Genomic DNA, 11382 nt, shown 5'->3' with positions numbered 1-11382 from the left:
ATCTAAATTGTATAATCTTGACAAAGTATATACCCATGCAACGTACTCCCATCATGGTATAAAACATTTCCATTCCTAAAGAAAGTTCCCTCACTTCTCTTCCCAGTCATCCAAACCACATACACCTAGGCAATCACTATTATTTTTTACAACTTAGTTTTGCCTGTTCTAGAATGTCCTGTATATGAAATCATACAGTATATATTCTTTGGTGCCTGTCAGCATTATGTCTATGAGATTCATCCATAATGTTTCATGTAGTAGTAACGTATTCCTTTTACTGCTAACTGGTATTACATTGTAGGAATATACACCAAGGTGGATCAGTTCTCTTACTGATGGATGGACATTTCAGTTCCTTCAACATATGACTGTTGTGAACAAAACTGTCGTGAACATTATATATTTTATGGACCTGCATTCATTTCTCTCGGGTAAGTATCTAATGGCATTTCATTGTGATTTTAATTTGCATTTCACTGCTAGCTAATGATGTGGAACACTTTTTCATGTGCTTATTTTCCATCTATATATCTTCATGAAGTATTTGTTCAAGTCTCTTTTCCATTTTTAACAGGGTTGTCATTCTTATGTTGACTTGTAAGAGCTCTTTATATAGTCTGGATATAAGTCCTTTGTCAGATGTGAATTGCTTTTTCAGTGCATGGCCTATTTTTTATTCAATATTTTCTTAACGGAGTCTTTGAAGACAGAAATAAATAAATTAATTAAATAAACAGTTTGCTTTTCTTTTCAGATTTTCTATTTCATCTCATGTCAGTTGGGTCAGATAAAGTTTTTTAAAGGAATTTTTCCTTTTTGCCTATGTTGTCAAATTTGTTGGCCTACAGTTGTTCCTAATATTATCTTATTACGCTCTTGGTGCCTGTAGGATCTCTATTCAGTCATGATATCGGTAATTTATGCTTTCTATTTCTTAATCAATCTAGCTGAGATTTATCAATGTTTTCAAAGACTCAAATTTTCGTTTTTAAAATTTTCACAATTGTTTGTCCATTTCTATTTCATCAGTAAGAATCTTTATTATTTCCTTTCTTCCTCTGACTTTGGGTTTAATTTGCTCATCTTTTTCTAGCGTCTTAAGGCAGAAATTGCCAGAAGGGGGCGTTAGGGGTGGGAGCTGCTTCCTACAGTTACTAACAATTGGGATTACGTCCCCTTATTCTTTTAGCCTTCCAACATCTGTGTGGTCAACTCTCTGTATGAAATCCCCTTTGTTGGAAATATCTTGTATGGGTTTAGTTTTCCAGACTGGACTCTGACTGTTATACATACGAACTAGCATTTCTTAAAGTGCATTCCAAAGAACACTAGTCCTATGAAATGCACGTAGGCTCTTTGATCTAATGAGTTCGGAAAATGTTACATACTAGACCTTGCCTTTTGAAGATTATCAATGCATGTTACCACATTAAAGGCTAAGGTAGATTATTCTACAGCAAAACCTCACTCCTTCTCACATCCATGGTGGAAGTATGGTTCCCTGACCCACTGATGTGAGCTTTGGCCATGCACCTTGCTTTGGCCGGTAGAAAGCGGGTGGAAGTACCAGGGTGCCGGTTCCTAGTGTAGACCTTAAGAGGTATTGTATGTTTCTACTTGCTCCTCTGGGAGCTTTTGACCTCTTCCATGAGAAGAATGCAACCTTCCCAGCCTACTCCAGAGACAAGGGGAACAAACTTGAACTCAACACCTAGCCTTGGGCAGAAACGCCCTATCGTATCACTGTGATTTTGTGGGCGGTATTATACAGCAAGAGCTGATTAATACACGGGTTCCAGGAAGCCTTCAATAAGCATGTTTAGCATTGTTCAACTTTTCATTTCCCCGAACTTATTTGATCACAGAACCTTATTTTACTCCACAGAAAGCACTCTAGGAAATAGTGACATATACAAACCACTTGATAATGATTATATGCCAAAATAAAATTATGAGAATTTAATTTTGACAAGAGGCGTCCCACACAATAGGAGTCATTGCCTAATCAATAGGATTATTCATTTCTTCAATTTCTGGGAAGTATACCAAAAGGGCTTTCTGAGAGTTATCACGTTACTATTAATTCCACCTACTGCTGCTTCTCGAGGGCACCAGCTTAGTCTGATACACTTCAAAAGGCTGAAAATTTGAAATATTATTAGCTTCAACACACTTTCGCCTCTCTCTCTCGCCACACACGCACGCACACACGCACACACACACACAAATTATAGCTTTAATCCTACAGGCTTTAAATATTTTTCTATCAAAACCTTGGAACTGCTGATTAGTTCATTCATTTTATGGAAAATTTACACCGTATGACCTAAAAGGCAAAATTAGCCCTCATTGTCATCCCAATCAGCCAAGTTAGACTTAATGTCTATTAAAAAGAGACTGGCTTTGAAAATGTATTTGTAAGAATGGTAATATGTATTCCTGGGACATGTTTATTTCTGAGTCGCAACTCAAAGACTAATGGATGAGGCACAGAGCCTCGCCATGAATTTGAGGCTGGAGTGAAATAAGATGCCTTCACTTTCAGTAGCTCTTACTGACCCTCTCTTTTGCTTTGCCCAAAGGGACTTTTCCTCAGGGAAGACAATAGTCTGAGATTGAAGAGATATGGGTGGTCATAAGGAGTGTCATCATTCTGACTGCCTCAACTGTACGAGACGTTGCAAATGAGAACTCCCAACGTGGGCCCGCCTTGCTTCCACCACCATGACGATTTACGTGCAGGACGCTTGCTGCAGGCATGCACAAAACCTACAGTGGATCCTGGTGCCCAGACACCATGTTTCTATCTGTCCCTTTGTCCTGCCTACAGGTTTTTCCAGCCCAGAGCAAAATACCACAATAATATTCAGGCTCGGTGGACTAAGGTGTGTATTTCTTCTGCAAAGTGGGAGGAAGGCAATTTGAAAGGGAAGGTGGGAAGGGGCTGGCCTGACAACGTCATTCACAGGTGCATCTCAGAGCAGATCGGCTTTGGGAAAGAGTACACATCAAATCTGGGAACAAATTCCTTAAAATTCCTGTGCCCAGGAACCCCTTGGAAAATCTTCTTATACCCCCAGGAGAACGCACACCCCAGTCAGAAGTATTGTACTATTACTTCTATTACTTCATAATCACGTCTTAAAATTTCTTAAGAGGAGGAACCGTTTGTCTCACTTTTCTTAACCAGGCATTATGAGTTTCTTTTAAAAAAAGGAAACATCTCCAAGTGTTTTTAAAGGATAATTTATTATGAAATGAAGAAGTCATAAAACAAAATGAAGTGAGACAGATGTCAAAAATAAATTTACAAAGTCGTTTTCATCAAATACTATTCCTAAGGTGAGAAACAGGAAATGCATCAAATGAAAAGGTACTTACTCTTTTTCAAAGGTCTGTGATTTCAAAAGAAAACTTTTCTCTGAAAATACAAATCATCTTTATTACATAAAAGACATCATTTAAGAGTCTGAGAAAAAAGACTTTTTAACTCATAAGTAAATGGTATTTCCCAGACTCCCTTAGGAATGCTTGTTTTTAATCAGTGGGTTTTAAAAATCATCGCTTCCACCTTGCAAACGAACATGAATCCACCATGGATCGACAACATGCTATCCACCCTGATGTGTCCCCTTACGTCTTCACATGCTTCCTCTTCTGCAACTTTCAGCAACGCAGATTTGGAGAAAAAGAAAGGATTTGAGAGAACTAGTTTGGTCCCTAGTGAATAACTTAAAACAAAATCTGCTTTTCCACTCATGTGACACACGTACAGTCGCTCACTTCTACTTACTTTACTGATATATTTCATATCAAAAAATCTCATACATGCATCTCAGCACGGGGCTGTTTAAAGGCCGCGTTCTCTACCCCTCGTCTCTCTGGCCGAGCTGCCCATGGCATTGTCCTGGGCTCGTCAAGTGTCTCCATTGGGCCAGAGCAAAACCTTGGGAATTCTCTTACCATAGTTTAAAAATCACACTTACCACTTGTCTTAAATGACAAGATCATGAAATCAGAGAGAAAAACCCATTTTTAATCAATAAATGCTGTGTGATTTACTCTTCCAAACGCAGGAGGCTGCTCTGCATGAAGACAGGAGACTACGGGGTCTTGGAGTGACCCCTCGAGGGGTCCCTGCTGAGCTTCACGCTGGCAAACTCGGGACCATGGAGCTGATCGCAGGCTCCACGGAAGGGATGCTTCCAACCAGGTGCACGACAGACTAAACACTATTCAACCTGAAGAGGACAGCAGACCATTTGGCCCTCTAGGCCTCTGATGACTTTAAATGACAGTGATTATCATCACACCTGCTCTCCTCAGAACAAAAGTCCCTGCTGTGGCTCCAGGGTACCCAGAGAACTCTCAATTCTGCTTTCAGGACAGATGCAAGCCATCAGCACAAACCCGGAGATACAGCGGGAGTCCGAGCTTCCAGGACTCTGCAAGCCCCAAGCACTTGACATAACTTGGATGCATTGAAAGGAAATACCCACGGTTTTGTTCTCTCCGATATCAGAAGAGCAAAAGTCCTCTGCCACTTTCTTTACTCAAAATCCACAGGGATTGGCAGGAGAAAGAAGTACGGGCCGGGTGAGGCAGGGCGGGCAGGAGGCTGAAGGCCAGAGGCAGCCTGGCCTCCACGCCCTCCTGACCTGGCCCAGCCTGTGTCCCCGCTTCTGTGGCCCGTTCAGCTGAATTCACACAGTTTCTTCCATTCACACGCAACGCCATGATTGTCACACTAAAACGAACGCTTAGACGTGTACGGTCACCCCAGCGCCCAGGTTTGGGAGCCTGACATGTGGCATCATTCCCTGTGCTCAATTCTCCTTTGCTTCCCTTGGCTGGAGGTAGGGAGGTGGATTTCCTTGCTTTTTCGCTTAGACCTCGGGCACCAGCAGAATTCCTCCGCGGTGTTGACCCAAAGTCACTGGAAAGGACGCCCACCCTGATGAACCAGATCACCAGAAACATCTGTGTCCACCTCCTCCCTGGGGGTATCAAGTCCTAGGTGTGACTGTCGGCTCCCACTGTGAGTGAAACGCCCCCTGTGGACTCCGCCAAAAGTGCTTTCCCTAAGCATTCTTTCAAGACGCCATTTCTCTCCAAAGGACCCTCTGCTATGTTTCACCTTATGAAAAAACTATGAAAGTATTTGGAAACCCCAAAATACATATCAGGAGAGTTACACAAGCCTGTGGAGACATTACCAGATGCCAGGGGTTCCAGGCGCTTCGCCAGAGCCCGAGCTTGGAACCCACCCGTGGAAGGAACCAGAACCAAGCCGTTGCCCCCGGACTCAGCCACCAGTTGATCTGACCCCACTCTAGAGGCAAGAACAGGGTGAACGCCTTCCTGCCTGCCTGCCTTTCCCTTCCTCTCTTGCTTTTTTTTTGAAAGGCATCTTATATTGTGGTTTGGGGTTTTTTGATATCACAAAAAAAGATTTAGAGAATTCCAAGAGTTTTGGTTAACAGGAAATACAAATGGAAATTTAAAAAACCAGAATGGAACTCAACTCTCCACAGATTGAACCCATATGGGTGTCACAGCTCACTGAATTAGCACCACTTTTGTAGCAGTGAAGACACCGGGGCAGAAAGTTCTTCCAACTCACTTTTTCCATCTCAGAGACTTTTTCCACACTCCTCCTCAGACAAACTGACGGCCGGAGGAAGGGCGCTCCCCTCTTCCCTATTTCAAAGTGTGGCCATTTTCCTTTTGCTCTAGCCATCCTTTTATTTTCTCATCAAATCGAGACTTCGGGGAAGCTATGTAGCAGCAAACTAGGAAAACACACTCCTTTTCAAAACAATTGGAAAAAATTGTAAAAAATCAAATTCTTTCAATAATTAGATGTTGTGACTTTTTTTTTTTTTTTAATTCCCCAGGCTGGGCTTAGAGGTATCTCTGGGTTAGACTCTTCTGGGGCTGGAATGACACACAAGGGCAGCCTGGCCCAACCCAACCTGGGCAGGAAAGCCGGGCCAGGCCCCCAGCCTGCTGCAGTCAGCTCTCCTCCGACAGGTAATCACCGCCCACGAGCTCAATGGCTTCGAGCTCCACGCTGGACAGGAACCTCCTCAGTGTCTTGCGGCAGTTGTAATCCAGAGTGGTGGTGTAGACGGTCTTGGGGTACTTGGGGTAGACGATGGTGGTGCTGAGAAAGCGGGCAGGCTTGTGGCGCGGCTCAAAGCGCACCTCAGCCTTGTAGTTGCGCCACGTGCAACTGGGGATGCAGGTGATGGTCTGGCTGCAGGAGGCCACCGCCAGGCCCAGGGGCAGGTGGACGTCGTCGATGAAGTGTCGCTCTGAGTCGTACTTGACGGAGGATGTGTACCTGAGCGGGAGACATAAGGCAGCGTGAAGCCGCTCCTCTGAGCTGGGGGTGCAGGGATCCCTACCGTGACCTTGAACCTTGAGACTCTAGGGAGAAGCCGCACGGAGTTTATAACGTGCTCACTGTGTGCTCCTGTCCTAGCGCTTTACTTCCAGGATCTAATTTAATCTTCCCAACAACCCTGGGAGAAGAAATCGGGGTGCAGAGGTTAAGGTCACAGTGGGAGGGAGCGGTAGAGCTGGGGTTTCAGTGCAGAAATGCAGGATTCCCAAGTTCAACCCGCACTCACTGTTCCTCACTGCAGGCGGCAGCCCCTGGAGTCGGCTCCCACTGACTTAAGCTTTGAGACTTTGGCCAAGTTACTTAACTTCCAAGCCTGTTTCCTCTTTCTGAAAAAGGTGCCCAATAGAATGGGGGAGAGTGTTAACCCAGCGACTGCTGTTGGTGGGGATGATATATACAGCAAGGCAGATTCTCCTGTCCACGGGGGATGAGTGGTTTCTCTATCCCCTGAAGTGAACAGTCAGCTCTTTAATGAGAGGAGAAGGGAACCCAGACATCCTGAATGCTGGTTCTGAAAGCTTGGTGATACCAAATCCTAGTATTGGGGCCACCTCTGCCTTCGGCTTGGAGACTCCCTCAAACCCAGGGAACCGAGATCTGACCTTATCCATCACAGCCAATTACAGTCTTGTTTTCCATAAAATAAATTAACATCCACGTTCCTCAGCAGCTACTTTATAATTTTTTTAAAGTCCATCTTGGGCAATTTGGGAATTTCTTTTTTTTTTTTTTGGAAGCAAAGCATGAATTCATATTACTTCCTAATTATGGCATCTTCATAGATACTAAAATATGCACAAGCGGGACCTCCCTGGCAGTCCAGTGGTTAGGACTCGACGATTCTGCTGCAGGGGGTGAGGGTTCGATCCCTGGTCAGGGAACTAAGATCCCGCATGCTGCGAGGCGTGGCCAAGAAATTTTAAAAATAAAAAATAAAATAAAAAGTATGCACAAGCATCATACACAGACAAACTGAACAGCACTGCCCCTCGCCAGCCCCTACCCACTGGTCAGGGAGTAAGAACCGGCACTCTTTTTTTAAAATGAGTCCAGTGGAAACATCTCTTCGCCTTGGGCAAGTAGGTTAAAAGGCTGGGAAGCTCATGTCATGAAGTCATGTCCCCATTCTGTTCAAAATACAAGCTCCTCAGGAATAAAAGGCTGAACTGCTCACCTCCAAACTGGTGAGCCTCCTTTGTTCTGTGTCAAAGGGCCCTTTGTATTCGTGCAACGGAACTCCATCTCTAAAGCCACCAGCTACCAAAAGTAAAATTCCGTTCTCTAAAAAGACATATCTTTAATGGAGCCTCTCAATGGATCTCTGCCCCCAGATGAGCCTGGATGATAAATTCCCCGAGGAAGAAGAACGGTACTTGCCCAGTGAAATCAGAACCTGAGGCAAGGTCACAGCACCTTGACACTGGGGTGGGGGTGGGGAGATGTGGAAAGAAGCTTCTGGAAAGGGGACTTACTTTATTACAAATTTTTAAACATCTGATGGCCATGATAAGTGAAGTGCAAAAAGCAAGTTGCAGGACTTTATGTATAACACGATCTCGTTTTTACTTTAATAAGTGTATCTATATTCAAATGGTTAGAGCACAGAAAAAACGTCCGAAAGAGTACCCACCAAACTATACGAGTCTTTGGCACACTTTTGTCATTGACTATTTTTTTTTTTAATAACAAGCGTTAATTACTGGAACAAAAAATTGAAAATAGAAATAAAATGAAATCAGGGCCTGCTATATTTACCTTACTTCAGTTGGTGGTAAGGGGTCAAACTCCACTCCTTCACCGAACGACAGGGGGCATAACCTCGGCGAGCAGCCGGAGCCCAGGGCGTTGGGGAGAGAAGCTGGATTCTGCAACAACAGAAGACGCAGTTAGATCACAGCCCCATCCGATGCGTTCCCCGCAGAAGGTCCTGGCTCTAGCCTCCAGCTGATGGGCCCAACTGAGATTTGTGTCACCCTCCAGGGAATGATGCCAGCGCAGGGCTGACCCACAGCACGGGAAGACCACCGGACAGGGCACAGAGGATGCCAAGAGGTCTGCTCGAATCCCAGGCCTATCATGAACGTGTGCTCTCAGCAGAGTCACAGCATATGCCCTGTGACCTTATTTGCACACCCAGGGGGTGTCCCTTTCCATCGATGAGGTTTTGTGGAAGGAGGAAAAGAGGAAACAAATGACAGCTCAGCGTCGTGACCGCGGCCAGACCCCGGGGCTGCTGCATCTTCCCGCAGCAAGGCGGTGAGGAAACCGACACGAACTGGGACTTCACTAACCAGAACCTTCAATTATGTGCCCCCAACCCTGGCATTGTCTCAGCAACTCTTCAGAAAAGGCCAAAACCAACAAAGAGAAATGCTACAAGGGATTTTTTTTTTTTTACACTGAAGATTCAGTCCAACTTCCCCCATGTCCTCTGCCTCTGAGGCCGCCAGATCAATACCCAGCCAAGATGGAGGAATCTGCAAACTCACTGGGAAGACGAACACCACAAAGTTCTCTATGTCATCTTCCACTATCCAGAAAACTCAAAGAGCCAGAGCACAGCATCCCAGGGGTTCACCGCCTTCCAGCCTGGTCAGAGCATTGGGCTTTCTGATTCAGCAAGTAGCCTGAGTAAGAGACGGGACCATCCTCCACCCAGCTGCTGGGTTTTCACCTGACCTGACTGGAATCAGGGCTTCTGTGTTAAGCGAGCAACAGAGAGCAGCCCTTTGGGCTCCTGGGCTAACTGGGGGCTGTCATTTTCTTTGCCTGATTTGAGAGAAGAACCTACACTTGGGCCAGGGTATGGCGGTGGCAGCCACACCCCCATGTCTTCCAGGAAGCAGACGTTTCTAGAAGGTTGACTCTAAGACTCTTATGTTACCAGGACAAGGTGTCAAGTAGGGGCATAGGGTGGACATGCAAAAGACAAAGGGGACCAGGTAGGTCAGGGAGAGGCAGGGGGACCCCAGGGTCCAGCCCTGAACTTGGTGGGGGGAGAGCTTAATAAGCCCCCACTGGGGCTTGAGAACCAGCTGGGGGAGGGGGTAAGGTGCGGGCACCGGCTACTGCAGAGCTCTAGGAAACAGCCCCCAGCAGTGACAGGGGGCCCTGCGCTGCCCCAAGCTCTCTAGCTGCCGGGCACTCCCCAACCTGGGGGTGCCTTCCAGGAGTCCTGGGGGCTGCAGGACAATGCAGCCACCAAGAGGAGGTAGGTGCCACCCAGCACTCACAGGTATCCAAACAAGCACTCGGTTCTCTTGCTCCTGCTTCCTCTGCTCCCTCATCCCTGCCACCCAAGCTCCCTGAGCACCCAGCCTGCTCCAGGGCAGGCTGGGAGTGGGGTGGGGCAGCAGGGGTTCTATGCATGAACAAGGAGCTTACCAGGGAAAGGGGACGAAGTCACAGCCTTTGGCATGGCTCTGGGAAGCATCCAGGAAGACTTCCCAATGGGGGTGACAAGTTGGGCACTGCAGGGCTGGCAAGGGTTTGACAGGTGGAAAAGCCAGCTGGGTGTTGGGAGAGGTAGAAGGGGATGGCTGGGAGGGAAAAGGCACACCAGGGGGACGAGTAGCATCAGAGGTACCGATGTGTGTATCTGCCTGTGGTCAGGGGATGTGGAAGATGAGGGTAAAAAGGGCCAGGTGACGAGGGTTCTGAAGGCCAAGATGAAGCAAGTGCTGCCTTCTAAATGGAAATGAGAGGATGCACTGATGTCCACCGAGAGACAGGATCATTGGTCAAGAATTCCACGCACCATCAAAGTGGGTGGGTCCCCGAGGAGCAGCAGCTGCCACTGACTACTTCACCCAGGGGAGAAGGCTGCAAACACCCATCCCCAAGGGGGAGGGGTGGCCTCAGAGTCCCACTTTTAGCTTGACTGTAGGCAGGATGTGGGTCCCCTGGGCTCTAGGTAAAGGCAATAAACACCACCATGTGAGCCATTTCTAAGGTAAAAGGGACCTGGTGTTTTTTCTTTAAATAAAAATTTTAAATTAAAGTAAAAGGACTCATTTTTGAAAGTTTCCACTCACCTAAAGGCCTCCCACCCATCATGGGCCAGACACGGGTTAGGTGACGGGACAAGAGGGGCCACGGATCTGAAAAGGTCCCCTCCAAGGCCACTAACAGTCCCCCAAAGCTGGCCCCCTTTGCTCTCTGAATCGGGGAGCCCGAGTACACCCCTCTCCCCAACACCCGCCGGGAAGGGAAGCAGGCCCGTTGGAGCCACCGGGGGCGAGGGCAAAGCCCGGAGTTGCCTGGGGGAAGTTTGCTCTCGGTGTTCCCGGACCCCTCCAGCCTGGCAGGGTCAGGAATGTGGACGAGCCGCAGCCTGGCAGCCCCGGGGGCCATCACCCCGAAGGGAGGAGGCGGTGGTCGCCTTTCCCGGGGCTCCCGGGCCTCCCAGGCGATGACAATTTTCCAGCCACCGGCTCCAGCTGGCCGGGCTCTCGCCGCGCCTCCCGCCCCGGGCTCCCAGCGCTGGCCACGGGCGGGCTCCCAGCGCTGGCCGACGGGCGGGCGGCGGCGGGGACAGCGTGCACCGGTAGGGCCGACACGACCGCCTGGGGGTCTCCGGGGCCCAGGCGCGGGGGAATGCAGAGGATGGGGGGAGGGGCCGAGGCGGGGTCACTCACCGGGGCCGCGGGGGTGGCCGCCGCGTCGGGCTCCAGCGCCCCGGGGGCCGGCGCCCGCTCCCCGCCACCGCCGCCCCCGGCCGCCGCGAGCGCCCAGTGGCTGGGGCTCGGGCTAGGGGGCAGCCCCGAGTCCGGACTGTCCAGGACGCCGTCGCCCTTCTTCTTCGCGTCCACGAGCTCGGGCACATCCTGCAGGCTCAGCCGGCCCACCATGGCGGTGCGCGCGGCGGGGCCGGGGCCGCTGCCCGCCGGCCGCCCTCCCTGCCCGCCGCCCGCGCGCCGTCCGGGTCCGCCGGTCTCCGCACTCCCGGGCCCGCCCCCTGCCCCGCCCCG

The 11382-nt window shown here is 48.7% G+C and overlaps 1 protein-coding gene across 1 annotated transcript; it reads right to left on the bottom strand.

Annotated features, from left to right (window-relative positions):
* Positions 1-3233: 3233 nt before the first annotated feature.
* On the bottom strand, positions 3234-11353 carry RFLNB (refilin B). Its single transcript, XM_027130564.1, has 3 exons — positions 11050-11353; positions 8168-8277; positions 3234-6349 (listed from the first exon to the last, which is right to left on the bottom strand). Exons 1-3 carry the CDS (start codon positions 11260-11262, stop codon positions 6019-6021), a joined length of 654 nt encoding a protein of 217 aa, XP_026986365.1. The 5' UTR covers positions 11263-11353; the 3' UTR covers positions 3234-6018.
* Between the last annotated feature and the right edge of the window lie 29 nt (positions 11354-11382).

The sequence above is a fragment of the Aethalodelphis obliquidens genome, unplaced genomic scaffold (genome assembly GCF_003676395.1).
Source record: "Aethalodelphis obliquidens isolate GAN/ISIS:26980383/991018 unplaced genomic scaffold, ASM367639v1 scaffold38, whole genome shotgun sequence".
In the NCBI taxonomy this organism is placed as follows: Eukaryota; Metazoa; Chordata; class Mammalia; order Artiodactyla; family Delphinidae; genus Aethalodelphis; species Aethalodelphis obliquidens.
The sequence above is the reverse complement of the archived record's forward strand: the minus strand, read 5'-3'. Positions and strand labels throughout refer to the sequence as shown.

Excerpts from the sequence above, each read along its gene's own strand:
- RFLNB (XM_027130564.1), bottom strand. The coding sequence starts at position 11,262 with ATGGTGGGCCGGCTGAGCCTGCAGGATGTGCCCGAGCTCGTGGACGCG. Across the intron at positions 8,278-11,049 it reads CGGCCACCCCCGCGGCCCCG|AATCCAGCTTCTCTCCCCAA; the intron begins GTGAGTGACCCC and ends CTGTTGTTGCAG. Across the intron at positions 6,350-8,167 it reads TTACCACCAACTGAAGTAAG|GTACACATCCTCCGTCAAGT; the intron begins GTAAATATAGCA and ends TCTCCCGCTCAG.